At 33.8% G+C, this 21,167-nt stretch overlaps 1 protein-coding gene across 4 annotated transcripts in view; it reads left to right on the forward strand.

Annotated features, from left to right (window-relative positions):
- LOC134695870 (uncharacterized) overlaps positions 1-1,887 on the forward strand; it is a 29,728-nt gene extending 27,841 nt beyond the window's left edge. For all 4 annotated transcript variants that reach the window (XM_063557332.1, XM_063557335.1, XM_063557333.1 and 1 more), the window contains one exon: positions 337-1,887. In XM_063557332.1, coding sequence (XP_063413402.1) covers positions 337-787 — 451 coding nt within the window. In that variant the 3' untranslated portion in view covers positions 788-1,887. The remainder of the gene's footprint in view (positions 1-336) is intronic.
- Positions 1,888-21,167: the final 19,280 nt, after the last annotated feature.

Genomic DNA, 21,167 nt, shown 5'->3' on the forward strand with positions numbered 1-21,167 from the left:
TGTTTTAAAGACCTAATGGTTTATATTTAAAACCTTTTCCTTGTTTTCTTTTCATTGCGCAATTTTCATCGACCTCACCACAGTTATATCTAATAAGTTCATTGTATTGTAAAATTTGATCAAAGCAAATTAATCCCTAAAATAGAACCACTTTAATAAAAAAAGTTTAAATGAATTAAAATTACTTTCGAAATGAAAAGTTACAAGGTATAAATAAACCGCGAACACTGCTTCATCACCGAACAAAAACAAATTAAAGTTCGTGTTAGTACTTTTTTATATTTAATTTGTTTTCTATTTTCACAACTACACAGTTTATGTTTTAATCATATTTAGGAAAGAAGAGTATATGAGTAAATGTGGATTGGCTGTTTTGTTCGATCGATCTGGGGGAAAACTCACAGATGCAATAAGAGACGAAATCGCCAACGATCCAATGAAGACACCACATGGACAAAACCTACTTAAAGAAATCCGTGAAAGATGGGACGAATGGGATCTGAAAGATAAAGTTCAAGGTGACAACCTCCTGGATTTCGATTCCTTCTACAACGGTTTCATGTCCCCTTATTTTGCCTGTTACAGATGTAACGATACTAAAAAAGCGTTGCAGGCCCTCGATATGGATAGCGACAACTCTGTTGATTGGTCGGAATTCTGCGTCTTTTTGAAATGGGCAGTGAAGCAATATCCTAAAACAATTCATACTGCAGATGATTTACTCGAAGTAGCCTTCCGGAAAGGGTTAATTCCTTGTATGAGAGATGAAATGCTTGTCAAAAAGTAAAAACGAAAACAATAGTGTATTTTTAAAACCTACAGCAACTTATATTTGTAATAAACCGCGTATATATCCATACAATGTATCTGCTTGCAACTGCTAATAGTATATTGATGTCTATTATGTGTAACACAAATGTGATTATTTCAACAATGTAGATGCTAATAGTATATTGATGTCTATTATGTGTAACACAACTGTGATTATTTCAACAATGTAGATGCTAATAATATATTGATGTCTTTTATGTGTAACACAACTGTGATTATTTCAACAATGTAGATGCTAATAATATATTGATGTCTTTTATGTGTAACACAAATGTGATTATTTCAACAATGTAGATGCTAATAATATATTGATGTCTTTTATGTGTAACACAAATGTGATTATTTCAACAATGTAGATGCTAATAATATATTGATGTCTTTTATGTGTAACACAACTGTGATTATTTCAACAATGTAGATGCTAATAATATATTGATGTCTTTTATGTGTAACACAAATGTGATTATTTCAACAATGTAGATGCTAATAATATATTGATGTCTTTTATGTGTAACACAAATGTGATTATTTCAACAATGTAGATGCTAATAATATATTGATGTCTTTTATGTGTAACACAACTGTGATTATTTCAACAATGTAGATGCTAATAATATATTGATGTCTTTTATGTGTAACACAAATGTGATTATTTCAACAATGTAGATGCTAATAATATATTGATGTCTTTTATGTGTAACACAAATGTGATTATTTCAACAATGTAGATGCTAATAATATATTGATGTCTTTTATGTGTAACACAACTGTGATTATTTCAACAATGTAGATGCTAATAATATATTGATGTCTTTTATGTGTAACACAACTGTGATTATTTCAACAATGTAGAGATGTAAACATACATCTGTTTATTGTCAGAAAACTGTTATTTAGATATATGAAAAAATGTATGCAAAAAGTGAATTTAACATCCTAAATAAACAAAATTATGTAACCAATTGTTTCACCTGGAGACATTTCTGCAATAGTTTTATTGTATTTAGATTTGCATATTTAGAATATTAATTTAATTTTTAATAAATGTGATCTGTATTTCGTTTGTTCTGTCAATACGGTATTGTATGACAAAAAAATGAAACAAAGTAAAGGTTTTTTGTTGCACTTCAGTGTTTCTGTTGGTTCGTTGTTTTAGTTGATGTGCTCATCTCAGCTTTAGTTTGTAGCCCGGATTTGTTTTCTTTCAATCGATATATGACTTTCGAACAGCGATATACTACTGTTGCCTTTATTTAACGAGCTTGTTACTAGTACAGATGTCACTTCTTTAGATGTACTTATATATTTTTTTCTGTGACTGAATCTCACGATCTTTTAAAATGGACAATTTAGCTAATCTGCAATCTATCCCATCTTCCTGCCAAATACACCATGTACAACTCTAGATTCTACTGACGACGAAAGGTAACATAGAAAGCTTTTTTTTCTGCCAAGATTTCAGGTTAATTACTAGATCAAACAATTATACTTACCTTGGTTAAAGTTGAAGTTTTTATTTGAATTTCATGTAGTCATAGAATCACTTAAGTGATCAGACGAGAATCACTGCGCATCTGCAACCTCAGTCTTTAAAGATGCATGGTTTTTTTTATGATGAAAGCCAAATGGTACTCTTCCAATAGCACAACCTTAAACAACACAGCTGTAGGGAGGGTGACAGCATCTGATCACTTCAGTCTACATGTCTTAAGGTGTCAAGTGGGGACACCTGCTACAACACGATCAAATGGGGACTTCTTTTGTGTTGATCTTGTGTCTAATTTGATATCAGATTTGCTTACAAAAGAGCTTATTATAATCACATGTAACAGTCGGTAGCTTAGAAAAGTCCTTTGGATGACATAAATTAAGTGAAATAAATCGGGACACACAAACTATTCACAAATGTATGATATGAGCTTTCTAAATGGGGACTATTAATGGCTTTTATTTCATGGCCTAAATGGGGACTATTAATGGCATTCATTTCATGACCTAAATGGGGACTATTAATGGCATTTATTTCATGACCTAAATGGGGACTATTAATGGCTTTTATTTTATGACCTAAATGGGGACTATTGATGGCATTTATTTCATGACCTAAATGGGAACTATTGATGGCATTTATTTCATGACCTAAATGGGGACTATTAATGGCTTTTATTTCATGGCCTAAATGGGGACACTCAGTATGATACGATAATGAGATTTCTAAATGCGGACTTTTCGACTTATCAAAGATATTTACGTGGGGGACATTAGTGTGTAAATGGAATGCATCAATATGGGATCATCTTATGTGATAAAATCATTGGTAGCGGTCTCTATTCATGTGAACTAACTGATGATGATGAACTTCTGTATACGGACCTGTATTCTGGGGGTCTTTTTCCGGGAATATGGCAGTATCAGTGTAATATGAAAGTTATCTAGTGGTAATAAACTTCAAACATCTCAGTAAGAGTGTTTAGTAACGTTCCCTACCGATAAAAAAAACTCATTATTAGTGTTTTATACATGGTATAGGAACGTTCGATAGTGGTAATTCGCCTAGAATAATATCTCAGCTTCAAATTCAACTTAAACCAAGGTAAGTATCGTTTAATTTAGTAACTCTATTACCACTAGGGTAAAGCTGATGACCGTAACTCGATTCACGGTCATCCCAAGATGGCGGATGAAAAATTAGGACAGTATTTGTATTGTCTGTTAAAGTGTTTCTATAACATTTTCGTTACAAAGCTTACATTGGTATGATAAAAATTTATAAAAGATTCACACGGAAATCACAAATTTTTACTTGGAAATGTGTATGAAACAGGAAATTCGATTTGAAAAAAATCGCTAAGATGACCTTAAATCATCATTAATATATTTTCAACTTTTAACCATTAATAAGAATGACCGTGATTGATGAAAAGATGACCGTCAATTTCAAGAAATATCCGTATTTGTATTCATAGCTTTTTGTTGAGTTTGTATCAATAGGGGCTCGGTTAGAGGATATACAAATGTTGAATCAATTTCTTTTTCACTATTTTCGTATTTTGAGTTCCTGACAATGATAGTAAATTGCATATATCTCGTAAACAATGAAATATTTATTGATAACGACGTTACAATTTTAATACAAATTAACAGCAATACGTCGAAAAGATGAAGAAAAAAACATGTAGTAAACATATGAATATCCGGTAATCGAGCCCATGTGTATGGTTCCCAAGGATGCAGATTAAAAATTTCTTGATATATGAAAAACATTTCTGTTTAATTCTGTTTGACACCCTGCTTTGACATAACCGTTACCGTCAATGACTTTCAAATTTGAGGAACATCTTTTGAATGATATAGTTTGTTCTTCTAAATTTGGCTTACAAGACTCTTAAAATCTCTTTTAACTTTGTTACTTCAACTCCGAAATGTACGGACCGAAAGGCAGAATGACCAGTGTTTTTATCCAAACTTTTTTCTCAAAACTAAATGTTTGTGGACCAACATGATTGTCTAAATTGTGTATGAAAATGCTGTCTCCATTCGATGATGGCAATTCACAGGTGGTATAATGTTAACATCATTTATGTACTTATCTGAAATAAAGAACATTTGCAATCATTGTAGTTGAAACGATATAATATCAATGGGTGTACATGCATTGGCATTTAAAAACGTGTTTTTATGCCCCACCTACGATAGTAGAGGGGCATTATGTTTTCTGGTCTGTGCCTCCGTTCGTTCGTTCGTTCGTCCGTCTGTGCGTCCGTTCGCTTCAGGTTAAAGTTTTTGGTCAAGGTAGTTTTTGAAGAAGTTGAAGTCCAATCAACTTGAAACTTAGTACACATGTTCCCCATGATATGATCTTTCTAATTATAATGCCAAATTATAGTTTCGACCCCAATTTCATCGTCCACTGAACATAGAAAATGATAGTGCAAAGTTCAGGTTAAAGTTTTTGGTCAAGGTAGTTTTTGATAAAGTTAAAGTTACATCAACTTGAAACTTAGTACACATGTTCCCTATGATATCATGATCTTTGTAATTATAATTCCAAATTATAAGTTTGACCCCAATTTCACGGTCCACTGAACATAGAAAATGATAGTGCGAGTGGGGCATCCGTGTACTATGGGCACATTCTTGTTATTATATGTCATTAAAAGGAATCCCAGATATACAAAAAATCTTTTGGCTTGTAGTTGGCGGCTGTTCACTTCATTTTCCATTTTACATGTAAGGTCATTTGATCGCGCTTTTGTTGCATGTTTTCACCATATGTTCATGTGCATGTCTTGGTGTATGTTCATTTGAAAAATTCTATCGTCTACCGTAAAAAAGATACATATGGTGAACTACGGACGCCGTAAGGGGACATACAAAAAATTAGAAAATATTTTTTTTAATTCGAGATCACGGTAAAACATAACCGTTTTATCGAGTTCTAGATAAAAAATATATCGTTATCTCGATAACACAAAATTGTTATATCCAGATCTCGGATTATTATATCGTTATCTCGATTTATTATATTTTTATCTCGATAAAACGAAACTGCTATACCGAGATCTCAGATTATCATATCGTTATCTCGATTTATTAAAACGAAATCTCAGATTATTAAATCGTTATCTCAGATTATTAAATCGTTATCTCTGTTAATATATCGAGATCTCGATAAAAATATATCGTTATCTCGATAAAACGAAACTGTATTTCTGAATTTGTCATTTTGATGTTATCTAACAAATATTCAAATTAATATCAGAAAAAAAGGTTCAAAGCACTCTTTAAAATTTTCAACCTAATTCATTCATTTATTTAGTTTCGGAGAATAAACTAGTGATTTCTCTAACAATTTATAACAGAAATTCTTTGGTTCAATGTATGGACGACCTGAATACCAAAATATATATATATATAAATATTAAACGTTATATTTTTTGTTTTCATGTTACTTTTGCTGTTCCTCGTCCAATATTCATAGATATAACATGTTCATTGTGACGCAATGATCATTAGAGGGGTAAAGGAGGACTTAAATGCAAAATACGCGTGAAAAATATGAAAAATAGCCAATTTTAAATAATGGAATAGATATTTTGAATATTGGAATAGACTGTTGCGCCCCTTCAGCCCCTAATTCCAAATATACATTATACCTCATTCGAAAGCTTATCAATATACATGTAAGGAGGAAAGGACGATAACTCTGTCTGTATGGGAGATTGCTTCTGTATATACTAGTAGTTCGGATTCAAACGCGCGAGTGATCCACGACTGTTGTGCGACAGTCTAACGACAGTGACATGACAGAAACACGCGCATATGCAAGACATAAAAACCTTAAAAATGGTCCAAAACAACTCACGATTGTCGTACGACTGTTGCAAGACCGACTTGCGACAAACCCACGACATACAATTACAATTTTTTTTCTGTCGTGTACCCATCGTGGAATCATCGTGGACATGCCGTAGCTGATGTGACCACTCGAAAAAAAAATTGACATTTTGCACGACAGTACCACGACAACTATTAAATAGATCTTCCACGACAAAAAATCGTACGATCTGTTGTGACCGGCGCTTTAAAGCCATTAATCGATATTAATCTAAGGCATTGTAGAGTGAACCACTCGATGCGAAATTTTCATAGCTGATGACCGTATGGTGACCAGAAGTTGTTCACGTCTTTGATCTTTGGTGGATTGTCCTCTCACGGGCAATCATACAAATTCCTCATGTTATATTACATGTATATCGACCTACAGGTCCTCTGGTGTCCGTTGTCGCCATCGTGAACCTTTTAAACTGTTCCGTATACCTTTATAATCTTATTATAAATAAAGAATATAACCCGAATGCCTCTAGTGAAATAAAATTTATTTTTCGGGGATTTGATCTATCAACAAAATTGGCTACTGCTGTTGACATACTACAAAATGTTATAACTGCGAGTAATGGCTTATTTCGGAGATAACTGAAAAGGTTCGAGCCTGACATGGATACAAGGTATCAGTTTGCCTCTCTTATAACCCTATTGAAGTTATTCACCCTGTAGTCCAGTCAATCTAGCATGAATTTGACCCTAACCTTGAAGTAATTGCAACAGAAGATTTTTAAGTTTTAATCATTAGCATTATACCCCAAATATACACAGAAAAAAGTCCCATAAAATCTAACTTGAGGAAAACTAAAAATCATGATTTTAAAATTCCTATGGAGATTTGCATTGATTAGGGAGATAACTCTGCAAAAAAGGCAGAAAAAGCCATAAAAATTCATACAAAATTATAACTTTACCACTTCTATTCTACAGAATGTATTGATTCTTGATATGTTAGCCATCTGAAGAGTATAACAAAGATCTCTAAAGGTGTTTTCATATCTTTCATCAAGCTTCAATCTAGATTTCATAATTCATTAGTTGACAATTATTTAGATTTTTCAGAATGTCAAGGTAAAGAATCTCAAATTGAATAAAATTTATTCAGCATACATTTTTCTTTTTGTAGTTTAAAGTTTCTTTAATCAAGGTGGATGCTGAATAAATATTATTTACAGATATAAACAAGACCAAATATTCACTTTTTTTTTTTAAATGGTCACAAAGCCATACTAGTTATCAAAGGTACCAGGATTATAATTTAGTACGCCAGACGCGCGTTTCGTCTACATAAGACTCATCAGTGACGCTCATAAATTTGCAATTTCTTTAATGAAAAATGTGCTAATAAAATAAAAATACCTATATCTATACCGTTTTGAACATTTCATGAGCAGAATATTATATGATATAGTCATATACGAACTTATAACCCCATCAAAGTGTCATAATATTTTACATGAATTTTATGAAAATCAACCAAAAACTGACAAAAAGAGACTCATTTTTGCGGAGTTATCTCCCTTTCCAATGTTAATTTCCATAGGAAATTATAAATGCAAAATTTGAGTTTAAATTTTTAAGTTAGATTTTATAGGACTTTTTTCTGTGTATAATTGGGACTTAATATAATAGATTAGAACTAAAACATTTTTTGTTGCAATTAGTTTTACAATGTAGGTTCAAACTTTATTTGACTGGACTATTGGGTCTTCAATATTCGTAAGACAATACAGCGGTGGTAATTGTTAAATGACTTCTTTTCGAGTTATTGTCCTTAAGTTTTGTTCTCAAATCCGGCGTTTTGCATTTGCGCCGATCTGCATTTCATTTGCGCCGATTTTTCTTTTCATTTGCGCCGTATTTTTTTACAGGTAAATTACAGATGAATGTTATTTTTCATTTATCATTATTAACCTCTTCCGTTAGCCAGTTGTACAAATGATATGTATTGTCAATCATGATATTTATATGACTGTTGTCCTCCGCTCACCACGGGGAGGTGGAAGAAGAATGTCGAGCAGATTAAGTCAATTTAAACGCACTATGTTCACACACCTTAAAATCAAGAAGTGAAAACCTAAGATAAAAGCACTCTGTTTATACTAAAATCACGAAATAAAAATCTATCTACAACATTAAAATCCATAAAAACGGAATACATTAAAATCATAAATCTGTTCTTGCCGAGTACTTACGGGCAACACATCTAATACATTCCTTTTTGTGATAACGTCTCTTACATATATTTGTCGTTATTGTCAATAACGAAGTCCATCTGTTCTTTCTCTGGCTTACGTACAAAATGTACTGATGTGGGCATTTCTAGAGTTCGCATTTTAACATACGTAACTTAAACATAAGTAAACAACGTTTATAACCAAAGTTTACCAATATACCTTCCGAGGTATAGTACATGTAGAAGCATTTACTCACCTGTGTATAAAATCGGTGCAAATGCAAAAATGAAATCGGCGCAAATGAAAGAATTACAATTTTAAAAATCGGCGCAAATGTCATACGCCCCTCAAATCACCCCTCGAGTGGATCTCAATCAATTATTTGCTTATAATTTTAAATTGCTTCATATTTTAACCAGGTAAGCGATTTAGGCTCCTGTAAGCCTCCGACTTTTGTTTAAAATTTTTTAAATCTAAAAGAAATAAACTCTAATGAACAATTATTGTAATCCTATTATTATCATAAAGGCACACCATTTAAATGAAATTGATAAAAAACTGTTACACTTTAAACACACATGACTCTGGAAAATGTTGACTAGCATTTTAAGACCCACTGTTGGCCTTGTACTGCTATTTGGATAAAGTGTTGTAACTAATATCTTTGATATATTCCCGGTTTTTACTCTCAATTTCAATAAGTTAATATTGAAATTAAAAGAACTTCGAACAAAATTTTACTGACTTTCAAACCCGTTCGTGCATGTTTCATTGTAACAGTTATTCATCGCAAAATAATTATTTAAGATACATGGGACGATCTTATAGATCCTGTTTAATTTGCTAAAGGGGGTGTCAGTAACTGCGAGTACTCGCAGATTTGTACTAATTGTCTTTTTGTTGTTGGGAAATACAAGTACCTGGCCACGTCCACTCTGTGTAGTATTTCTATATGTATCTGATGAGTTAAGCCTTTTTCAACTGATTTTTATAGTTCGTTCTTAAGTTGGACTGTTACACCATTTTCCCAGGTTAGGAGAGGGTTGGGATCCGCTAACATGTTTAACCCCTCCACATTCTGTACGTATGTGCCTGTCCCAAGTCAGGAGTCTGTAATTCAGTGGTTGTCACTTGTTTTTCGTTCATTTTTGTATATGAATATTAAAGGTCGTTAGTTTTATCGTTTGTTTGAATTGTTTTGCATTTGTCATTCTGGGGCCTTTTATAGCTGACTATGCGGTATGGGCTATGTTCATTATTGAAGTGCGTACGGTGACTTATAGTTATTAATTTTGGTGTCATTTGGTATCTTGTGAAGAGTTTATTGGCAATCATACCACTACCTCTTTTTTATATTGTATATCATTTTGCTTTGTGAAAATTTCCCATCGCAGATTATTTAAAATTTCTTTCGACACATGAAATATCTTCAATATGCAAATCCTTGAATTTCTTTAAATTCTTTTCCCAAAGATCTACCCTTACAAACTGATTTGTTTTCAAGTTAATTTTCATCTAAATGTTACATAAGAGTACAAGATTGTAAGACGTCATGCACCAACAATGTGTCATTGTAGTCGGAACAGGATTTAAAATTCAAAAGGCAAACTTTTTTGTTTTTCGTTTTGTTTGCAGAGCGGTATTTTTTGTATTATATGATATACATGTAAACGGATATGTTCATCCTATTTTACATGAACACATCAGAAAGGCGATTTAAATGACTATTATCAAAAGGATTTTAAATTTATTTATATAAATCAAGTATCGTCACGTCATTGAATGAACGATATTTTTGTTTTTGTAACGGGAATATCGGTCAGTGTCATTAAATCTAATAAAACTCCCACGTAAACCCTTACTAGTCTACCTGAACTTGTTTCTCATATAAATATGTCTTTTTGGCATTTTTATCTTAATAATGTCTATTCAAATGTATTTTAGCAGTCTTGAAGAATTTCAATAACATCGTCATCATTTACCCTGAAAATAGTTTCGAACCATTTTGAATGCCCTTTCCAACTGATGTTCATAATTTTTCTTATGGAATAGTGTTACACCTCTGTCAAAAGTTAAGGAAAGGACCGTTCTAAACTTACCTGTCCAAAACAAGGGCATTTCATTTGTGTCATTTGTATCTGTCTTTGCATATTGGCTAATTGTAACAATTTTTACCCCCCCCCCCTCCCCTTTTCCCTTGTATAGAAATATGAAAAATTGTTAGAACATGTGTTAAAAGTCGTTTATCAAACGCAAGTTAAAATATTAATGACGGATTTCAATCAACAGTGCTGTTTTCATGAAATTATTTCAATATAATGATAAATAATTAATTTCCTTGAAACCATACTTTTTTCTGTTATTCTGTTGTTATTCGCCATAGAACTAAATAACTAATTCCATTTAGTGCTTAGGAAGTTTTTGACATTATTAAACTACTGCAATTACCGTACAAATTATTATTCAGAAGACAGAGTATGCACAAATGCTAACATAGTGTGACCATTGTAATATCGTAATTGTGTGTGTGTGTGTGGAGGGGGACGTGAATATGTCCACTACACATAACTGTCATTTACGAAACAAGTTTGGGAGAAAAACGTATTATAGTGAAGGCTACCACTTATCTTACCTCCAATAAATTTTTAGGAATAATTAGTTATCAAAGGTATCCGGATTATAATTTAGTACACCAGACGCGCGTTTCGTCTACATAAGACTCATCAGTGACGCTCATATCAAAATATTTATAAATTTTAAGCCAAACAAGGACATTGGTGAAAAGCGTCCGTGTGGAGACTGTGTATAGTTTAGGTTAGTAGGGAGGCAGTGCTTATTTCATACACGGTTAGTCTGGAAACCTGGCCCAATCATACTGCGCTTATAGCGGAGCTAATCAGTAGCCAGGACCCCAGGCTAATACACGGTTAGAAGGGGTGTTACGTCCCTTTATAGTCTATAGGTTAGAAGGGAGGAGGAATTATTTCATACACGGTTAGTAGTGGTGTTACGTCTCTTTATAAAGTACTTAGAAAAAAAATCTTAAAGGTTTCAACAGACGAAGAAATTGATGATTAAGATTGAAATAAATTCATAAAACACATCTAAACCTAATAAGTTGTTATTGTTGGCATCTGTTTGTGTAGGATCAATGGAAGTAGTTTCTTAATGCTACCAGTATTTAAGACTTGCTTATTTTGATAGGTCACTAGTCTAAATGTACGGTATATATGGAATTTACTGACCCCATATATACCGTATTGGGTCACTAGCACACTTTGAAACTAATAATCCATGCAGTTTTACTAAGCATTTTACTCTTTACTAAATTATATCCGTTCAAAACAAATAACAAGGATAATCCGATTAGTTTCGTGTAATTTTCAATATATTTTTATCAACATAGAATTGGGTTGATGTCAACTAGTGGTTTTTCTTTTGGCGATTTATGAATGGAATGTGAAAAATTATATATCGAGTGAACGCGATTGATAGTTTAGATTATTTTTACCTATAAACGCTACGAATTTCAGCTGACGGCGACTATAGATCCCTTTCAAGATGCCTCAATCCTAACTAACATATAGCACAAGCAGTCAATGACTTGGTCCTTCTTGAAAAGCCCAGTCCCAACTTATCTGTAGCACCTGCAATCCTGACTGGGTCCCTTTTAAGATGCATAAATCCTATATTATCTGTAGCACATAGAGTCACTGATTGTGTCCCTTTTGAGATACAAATTCCTACTTATATGTAGCACATAGAGTCGCTGACTATGTCCCTTTGAAATATCTAAATTCTAACTTACATGTAGCACATGGAGCCACTGACTATGTCATTTTTAAAAGATGCTCAATCTTAATTACTTGTCTATAGCACATGCAGTTCGTGGGGTCCTTTTTAAAATGCAAATTACCAGTAGCACATGTAGCCACTGACTGGATCCTTATAAGATGCCCAGATCCTAACTTACTTGAGCACATAAAGTCACTGATTGGATCCCTTTACGAATGTAGTATACTAAGTCACCTGTAGCCCATGAAGTCACTGACTGGATCCTTTTTTATGCCGTATTTTAACTTACATGTAGCACATGTAGTCACTGACTTGATCCTTTTTAGCTCACCTGGCCCGAAGGGCCAAGTGAGCTTTTCTCAACACTTGGCGTCCGTCGTCTGTCGTCGTTAACTTTTACAAAAATCTTCTCCTCTGGAACTACTGGGCCAAATTAAACCAAACTTGGCCACAATCATCATTGGGGTATCTAGTTTAAAAAATGTGTCAGGTGATCTGTCCAACCAACCAAGATGGCGACCATGGCTAAAAATAGAAGATAGGGGTAAAATGCAGTTTTTGGCTTATAACTCCAAAACCAAAGCATTTAGAGCAAATCTGACAGGAGCCAAATTGTTTATCAGGTCAAGTTCTATCTGCCCAGAAATTTTCAGATGAATAGGACAACCCGTTGTTGGGTTGCTGTCCCTGAATTGGTAATTTTAAGGAAATTTTGCTGTTTTTGGTTATTATCTTGAATATTATTATAGATAGAGATACACTGTAAACAGCAATAATGTCCAGCAAAGTAAGATCTACAAATAATTCAACATTTGGAAATGGTCAATTGACCCCCTAAGGAGTTATTGTCCTTTATAGTCAATTTTTAACAATTTTCATAAAATTTGTAAATTTTAACTTACATTTTCCACTGAAACTACTGGTTCAAGTTCATTATAGATAGAAATAGTTGTAAGCAGCAATACTATTCAGTAAAGTAAGATGTACAAACACATCACCATCATTAAAACATAATCTTATCATGAATCCATTTGTGTCCTTTGTTTAATATGCACATAGACCAAGGTGAGCGACACAGGCTCTTAAGAGCCTCTAGTTTATGCCGTATTCTAACTTACATGTAGCACATGTAGTCACTGACTGGATCTTTTTTTATGCCGTATTCTAACTTACATGTAGCACATGTAGTCACTGACTAGATCTTTTTTATGCCGTATTCTAACTTACATGTAGCCCATGAAGTCACTGACTGGATCCTTTTTTTTTTTATGCCATTTCAAACTTACACGTAGCACATGTAGTCACTGATTGGATCCATTTTAGGATGTCATATCCAAAGTTACATGTAGCACATAAAGTCACTGACTGAATCCATTAACGAATGCAATATTCTAAGTAACCTGTAGCACATTCAATTCACTGCATGGATCCTTGTTGGAATACCATATACTCAGTTACCTGTAGCACATGTAGTCACTGACTGGATCCTTTTACGAATACAATATACTAAGTTACCAGTAGCACATGTAGTCACTGACTGTATCCTTTTAAGAAGCCATATACTAAGTTACCAGTAGCACATGTAGTCACTGACTGGATCCTTTTACGAATACAATATACTAAGTTACCTGTAGCACATGTAGGCACTGGCTGGATTCTTTTACGAAAGCAATATACTAAGTTACCAGTAGCACATGTAGTCACTGACTGGATCCTTTTACGAATACAATATACTCAGTTACCTGTAGCACATGTAGTCACTGACTGGATCCTTTAAAGAATGTCATATTCTAAGTTACCTGTAGCACTTGTAGTCACTGATTGGATCCTTTTTTTTATGCCATATTCTAACTTACATGTAGCACATGTAGTCACTGACTGTTTATGATTTATATACCATATTCTAACTTACATTTAGCACATGTAGTCACTGACTGTTTATGTTTTGGATGCCATATTCTACTTACATGTAGCACATGTAGTCACTGACTGGTTATTTTTTTTGATGCCATATCATTACTTATCTTTAGCACCTGGGTCCCTTTTAAGATGCCAAATCCTAACAATGATGATATTGCAGTCATCTTTCATGTTATAGCGTACTAGAGGTTAATACAAGGACACCAAGTAAGTTATCGTTGATGTGCCATAAAATTATGTTCAGTTTTAGGATTTTGCACAGCATTGAAAAGTAAAGACCATAATTTTTGCGACCATGCAAAAAGAATTCGCCAACAATGAATTCCAATAGAAAACTCGTAAGAGGTAATAATAACATACTGTGTTTTACAATTATAACGATGTCAGTGCTACATGTAACATATGACACATATTTGCCTATAGATTCCGAGCATGCTTTCTTTTAATCAATGGGTATGTAAATTACACTCCTGATAAAATACTTCCACTTCAGTCAATATAGAGAAATGCATTGGGCTAATACTAAGATATGTTGATACTGGGACTATTATACTAACATTAATATAATAGTTCCAGGTTGATATAATTTAAGGTAAATTAATTTCAATCTCAGAAAAAAATATTAGACCTATGATGATATGAATGTTTTTTTTTTTCAACCGACAACACTCTCAAAAAAATCATTATTCTAAACTATGGTGACCCATTGATTGTATTTTCCCTTTTTATTATTATTATTGATTTTGTTGCAAAGGTATCATGGATAAGTGAAGGAATTCAACATGCATATAAACGTTACACATGACTGTCGTCAAAGATCGTCAAATTACGTGCATGGAAAAGGGTGAAAGGGAGATAATTGTAACTGAAAATATATACTTCGTATTTTGTTGATGCGGTTCATTAGTGTTTCACGTTTCTCCTTTTTCATATAAACATCAGCCCGTTAGTTTTCCTGTTCGAATTGCTTTACGCTAGTTATTTTGGTTCCCTGTATGGCTTGCTGTTCAGTGTGAACCAAGGCCGTACATTGACCTATAATAGTTTACTTGTTACAAATTGTGGGACTTGATTAGTCTAAGAGAGTTGTCCCATTGACTCCCATACAACATCTTCTATATCTATTCATGACCACAATTGACATGATATAGATTTTAAGAAATTTTTCGAATATAAAATTACACTTTCTGATCTTGTGATGTTCAACACTGACAACTGGTATGTATGAGGTATTCCTCTCGACAACTGGTATGTATGAAGTATTCCTCTCGACAACTGGTATATATGAGGTATTCCTCTTGACAACTGTTATGTATGAGGTATTCCTCTCGACAACTGGTATATATGAGGTATTCCTCTCGACAACTGGTATATATGAGGATTTCCTCTCGACAACTGGTATGCATGAGGTATTCTTCTCGACATCTGGTATGTATGAGGTATTTCTCGACAACTGGTATGTATGAGGTATTCCTCTCGACAACTGGTAGGTATGAAGTATTCCTCTCGACAACTGGTATGTATGAGGTATTTCTCGACAACTGGTATGTATGAAGTATTCCTCTCGACAACTGGTATGTATGAGGTATTCCTCTCGACAACTGGTATGTATGAAGTATTCCTCTCGACATCTGGTATGTATGAGGTATTCCTCTCGACAACTGGTAGGTATGAGGTATTCCTCTCGACATCTGGTATGTATGAGGTATTCCTCCCGACAACTGGTATGAATGAGGTATTCCTCTCGACATCTGGTATGTATGAGGTATTCCTCTCGACAACTGGTATGTATAAGGTATTCCTCTCGACAACTGGTATATATGAGGTATTCCTCTCGACAACTGGTATGTATAAGGTATTCCTTTCGACAACTGGTATATATGAGGTATTCCTCTTGACAACTGGTAGGTATGAGGTATTCCTCTCGACAACTGGTACGTATGAGGTATTTCTCTCGACAACTGGTATGTATGAAGTATTCTTCTCGACATCTGGTATGTATGAGGTATTCCTCTCGACATCTGGTGTGTATGAGGTATCCCTCTCGACAACTGGTATATATGAGGTATTCTTCTCGACAACTGGTATGTATGAAGTATTCCTCTCGACATCTGGTATGTATGAGGTATTCCTCTCGACAACTGGTATATATGAGGTATTCTTCTCGACAACTGGTAGGTATATGAGGCATTCCTCTCCACATCTGGTATGTATGAGGTATTCCTCTCGACAACTGGTATGTATGAAGTATTCCTCTCGACATCTGGTATTTATGAGGTATTCCTCTCGACATCTGGTATGTATGAAGTATTCCTCTCGACAACTGGTATGAATGAGGTATTCCTCTCGACAACTGGTATGCATGAGGCATTCCTCTCGACAACTGGTATGTATAAGGTATTCCTCTCGACAACTGGTATGTATGAGGTATTCATCTCGACAACTGGTATATATGAGGATTTCCTCTCGACAACTGGTATGCATGAGGTATTCTTCTCGACATCTGGTATGTATGAGGTATTTCTCGACAACTGGTATATATGAGGTATTCCTCTGGACCACTGGTAGATATGAGGTATTCCTCTCGACATCTGATATGTATGAGGTATTCCTCTCGACAACTGGTATGTATTAGGTATTCCTCTCGACAACTGGTAGGTATGAGGTATTCCTCTCGACAACTGGTATGAATGAGGTATTCCTCTCGACAACTAGTATGTATGAGGTATCCCTATCGACAACTGGTATGTATAAGGTATTCCTCTTGACAACTGGTATGTATAAGGTATTCCTCTCGACAACTATATTTTGGCAAATCTTCTAGATGTATTACATTTGATACATGGGCGTTTTTCAATAAAAACGTAATTTCTTGTCCCAGCCACTTATTAAATATGTATTTTATCTTTATAAGTATTTTTTTGTGCAGGCAGTACATTAAATAGGATTTATCATTTGTAAGCAAAGAAACATACTATTTTTAGAGGGATTATTACGATATTGAATCGTGAATGGCCCAAAAAAACAAACAAATAGCATGTCTAATTAGCAATTCAACATTCATCCTCTAAAATATTATAAATAAAGGTAGAAGTCTGTGTAATTAATATAAGTTATTTAATTGTTTAAAAGTGTGTTTTAGGGCCAACATATTTTAATAAACAGTTTTTTAACAACAAAATAAATAAATTTAGAAGTGTGTCCCTGAAATTTTTGACGATATGTCTACTACGAAACGAAGTCATTAAATGTTGCTAATAAACAGTTTGTAAGAAATATAAACAGTTTGCAAGTGATATAAACAGTAGGGTCTAACAATAAAAGTGATGCTTATATAACAGCAGTTAAATTGTTGTCCAAACAAATTGATCTACATGAGCACATGATCAAATGGACCAGAATGATACCGTATGTTTGTCAATGTCCACTACGAAACGGCTCAAATCTCCTCCAGTATCTTTATTTTTAAATTATGGAAAAATACCAGTGTGCAGCTTAGTATGTGCTTTGACGATAAGAATCATTTTGATTACTTTTGCAATATTTGGATTGTGGGGGCAAACAAAACATGTGACTTAGGTCACTACGTAACGGACAACTACGAAACAAGTATTGGAGAAAAACGTTTCGTATTGACCACTACCACTACCATGCAGTCGTTTTTTTTAGGGTTTAGACTTACTGTAAAATTGCGATTAAAAGGTAGATTATTTTTAATGTTTCTGTTAAATCTATTATACCAATTTTTATTTGATAAGTGACGATTAAGAATTTGACAAATTGTGTCCTTTCAAAACGTTGTATGAAAAAAAAACATAACTGAAAGGAATATTGAGCTTTTGAATTTCTTTCCCTCAATGATATGCTTTAAAAGAGAAAGATAAACCGAGGAAGATGACCTAAATTTTAAATGTTGAATAAACAGAAAAAACGTTTTTCTTTTCAATCTTTTACTCCCCCTCCCCAAAATTGATTTGTATCTACTGTATTAAATTTTAAAAACACGTCCATCTAAATGAAGTCTGTTTGATCTCCAGCTAATCTCCCTGTTTTAAAAGAAACCGCTTACATGACCCCCTTTAAATTCTAATAAAAAATATGGGGAATAGATATCCAAAAAGTCGTTATAATTGCCATTAAGTCTAAATATAATCCAAATCAGAATTCTTTAATTCGGATATTCTTAGATACATTTCTTTTTTTGGCAGAAATTACCCCAAAACATTTTAACCATCTTTCTGAATTTAAAACACTCATTTAAGATTTATCTTGTACACAAAATATAATTATACATTTTATGTTCAAGCTTAGATGAAAAAAAGGAATTAGAAACCTTTCATTTTTCCTATTTTGAAACTACGATATTTGTACAAAGTTCAACTTTATAGTAATTTCAACGTAAGATGGATGATTCGGGGGAGGGGCTAACATGTCGTCACCCTAGTATTGGGCAAAGTATCGTGTTTTAGCTAAAGATAGTCAATATTGTTCTTAGTCTCGCTACACTCGGCGATATCTTTTTTAATTTAATAGAGTAACGCCCCTTCAAAATCTAGGAACCGCCCCTAAAGGTAAAAATAGATTTGAACTGTGCAGTATATCCAAGATAGTTAATGCACACCTTAGCTGTGCATTAATTAAAGAATCAAGTTTAAGGCAAAGCATAACAAACAAACAATTTATGTGGAATTAATGGCCACAGTTCACTTTGAATGACGAGGTCTGACATGATAACAGAATGACGACATGATTGTTTTAACTGACAAATATGTGCACCATTGGTAGCAATGGATGCTCAAGTTCCTCCAGGTTAAATTCTAAAGAGAACGAGGGCCATGATCCCCAAATACGTCGGGTCTTATTCGCATCACCCCCTGGTTTCAGGGGAGTAAAGATTAACAATTTAACAATTTCTAGATCATAACACAGTTAAGCTCGAACTGGTACCAATTCAGAACCGGCCACTCATGGTATACATGAGATGGTCTCAACAGAACTTCCTGCGGTAGCGCAGGAAAGTAAAAAACTAATATGATCCGACGTACAATACAGGAACGGATCATGACCCCTTAATCTTGCCAGACCCCGCCAAACAACCTTATACTGTGACAAAACATTTTATTACCATATAATGAACAATTATACTATTATTTGAGATATAAACTCTGAAAGTTCATAACAAAATTTAAAGTTCTATGTGTGTTCCAGGTGGATAAACTAAAATCATACTGATTGTTCCAATCTCATTGCTGGTGGCTGTTTGTCCTGGTAAAACTGTACAACACTCATTCGAATTTAGAATACGAAGTTCTCAAAAGTTTGTTCGGCAAGCAGTTCCATCGGCTTAGTTTAGTCATCTTTATTTCGTCCAACAATGTAGTATGTGTTCAAACTTCTCTCTGAACAGCCTGAAAAATGAATAAAACAGCAGCAGACACAAGTAATTGTTGGTAGATTGTGAGGGGAGGTGGGTGGGTTTTGAAACTTTCACTTTCCTAGAGCGGCTAGTTCAATTGTGTGGCTGAGTCACGTGATGTTTATAAGCCGCAAGCAAAATGCGGATCGGAATGATACAAATGTCATTTACGGAAAATACATATATTAATCAAATCTCTTTCATTAAATTGGTTTATCTTAAAAGTGATAAACCTTATTATCCAGATTATAGCACAGTAAGAACAAAGAGATTTTACTCTTGCCATGTGTTTATTACAAAAAGTTCTATAAAAGAGGTATTCAAAATAAGATTTGAAAGAAGATTTTGAACAAGTTGATTTTCCATTTTTTCTATGTCTGAAATTCACACTTTTATTGAAAAACGTCCTCATACATGTACGTACTACAATGTATATTTGTTTGCAAACTTTGTTATCAAAATCTTAAATATTACTGAAAAAACTATTTTCGTAAATGGAAACTGTATGGTATGTTGGTTTTTTTTTTAATTGTTAAGGGCTTTCGGTGCCTATGATTGCTTACATCCCCTTTATTTAAACAAGTGAATGCAATATAGTTGTCTTATTGGCAATCATACCACACCTCCCTTTTATCTCATGCTTACTGACACTGACTACTGATACACTGTACTTAAAATGTCTTCATTTATCTAGATCTGTTGTACCAGGCATACACGTCTTCAAGCATAAATCCTTAATAAATCCATTTATATGCAAAACAGAGGTCACCAAACCCCTTATGAATCCGACCAGACTTTGATTTTTTACTTCTAAATTCCGCGTATGAAACAGAATCAACTTATGCTAATCTTTATTTCTTTTGTTTGACTTGGTTGGGGATCAAATCACGAAATCCCCCACTTGAAGCAAGTTGCTGTCGAGCAGGTCACTACGGGAATCCAAGAGAAAGGTATTTTAAAACAAAGTCCAGACTACCTTCAAGCTCCTTGTTTCTTCTCTGGTAGTAGTGGGACGCAAACGGCATTAATAGGAAAGAAAGAAAAACGTTCTTGGACCACACAACCCAAAGCTGTCAAAATGTCTTTTTCTGTTATGTAGGTACTTTGTTACAATTGTCCTTAACTTAGTTCTATGAAAAGAATGAACTATATGCTATGACAACATTATATATAAAACACAAATTGTACATGCATAAAATAAATATACAGTTGTAAAGAGAATATGACAAAGATAAATGATACTACACAATACTGTTGACAAAGGCATTCAATCATTTGACTTTTTCTGTCATGTGGTAATTTACAGACGAACTAAATGTTTCCATTCTGGTTTTAAAGAAAACTATACATAAGTTGTAATGATTCGTATATGGAAGAATTTGTATGCACGTGGCACCTCCACGTAGGTACCATACGATTGTATTGTGCATATTGTGCGTTAATTTCTTTAATATAATGTGTTTCCAAAAGTTTATAATAATTGCAGCACTTTGCAAAACTGTTATTGAAGGAAAAGAATTCCTTATTGAAGCAGAAGATGAGAGGACGGATGGTAACCATGAGTTATTACCGTATCGTAATGCATCAGATCATAAAGCTGTTCTTTTAAAAGGAGGAACTTCTCTTTCAATTAACTTTTGTCT

The sequence above is a fragment of the Mytilus trossulus genome, chromosome 14 (genome assembly GCF_036588685.1).
Source record: "Mytilus trossulus isolate FHL-02 chromosome 14, PNRI_Mtr1.1.1.hap1, whole genome shotgun sequence".
Classification (NCBI taxonomy): domain Eukaryota; kingdom Metazoa; phylum Mollusca; class Bivalvia; order Mytilida; family Mytilidae; genus Mytilus; species Mytilus trossulus.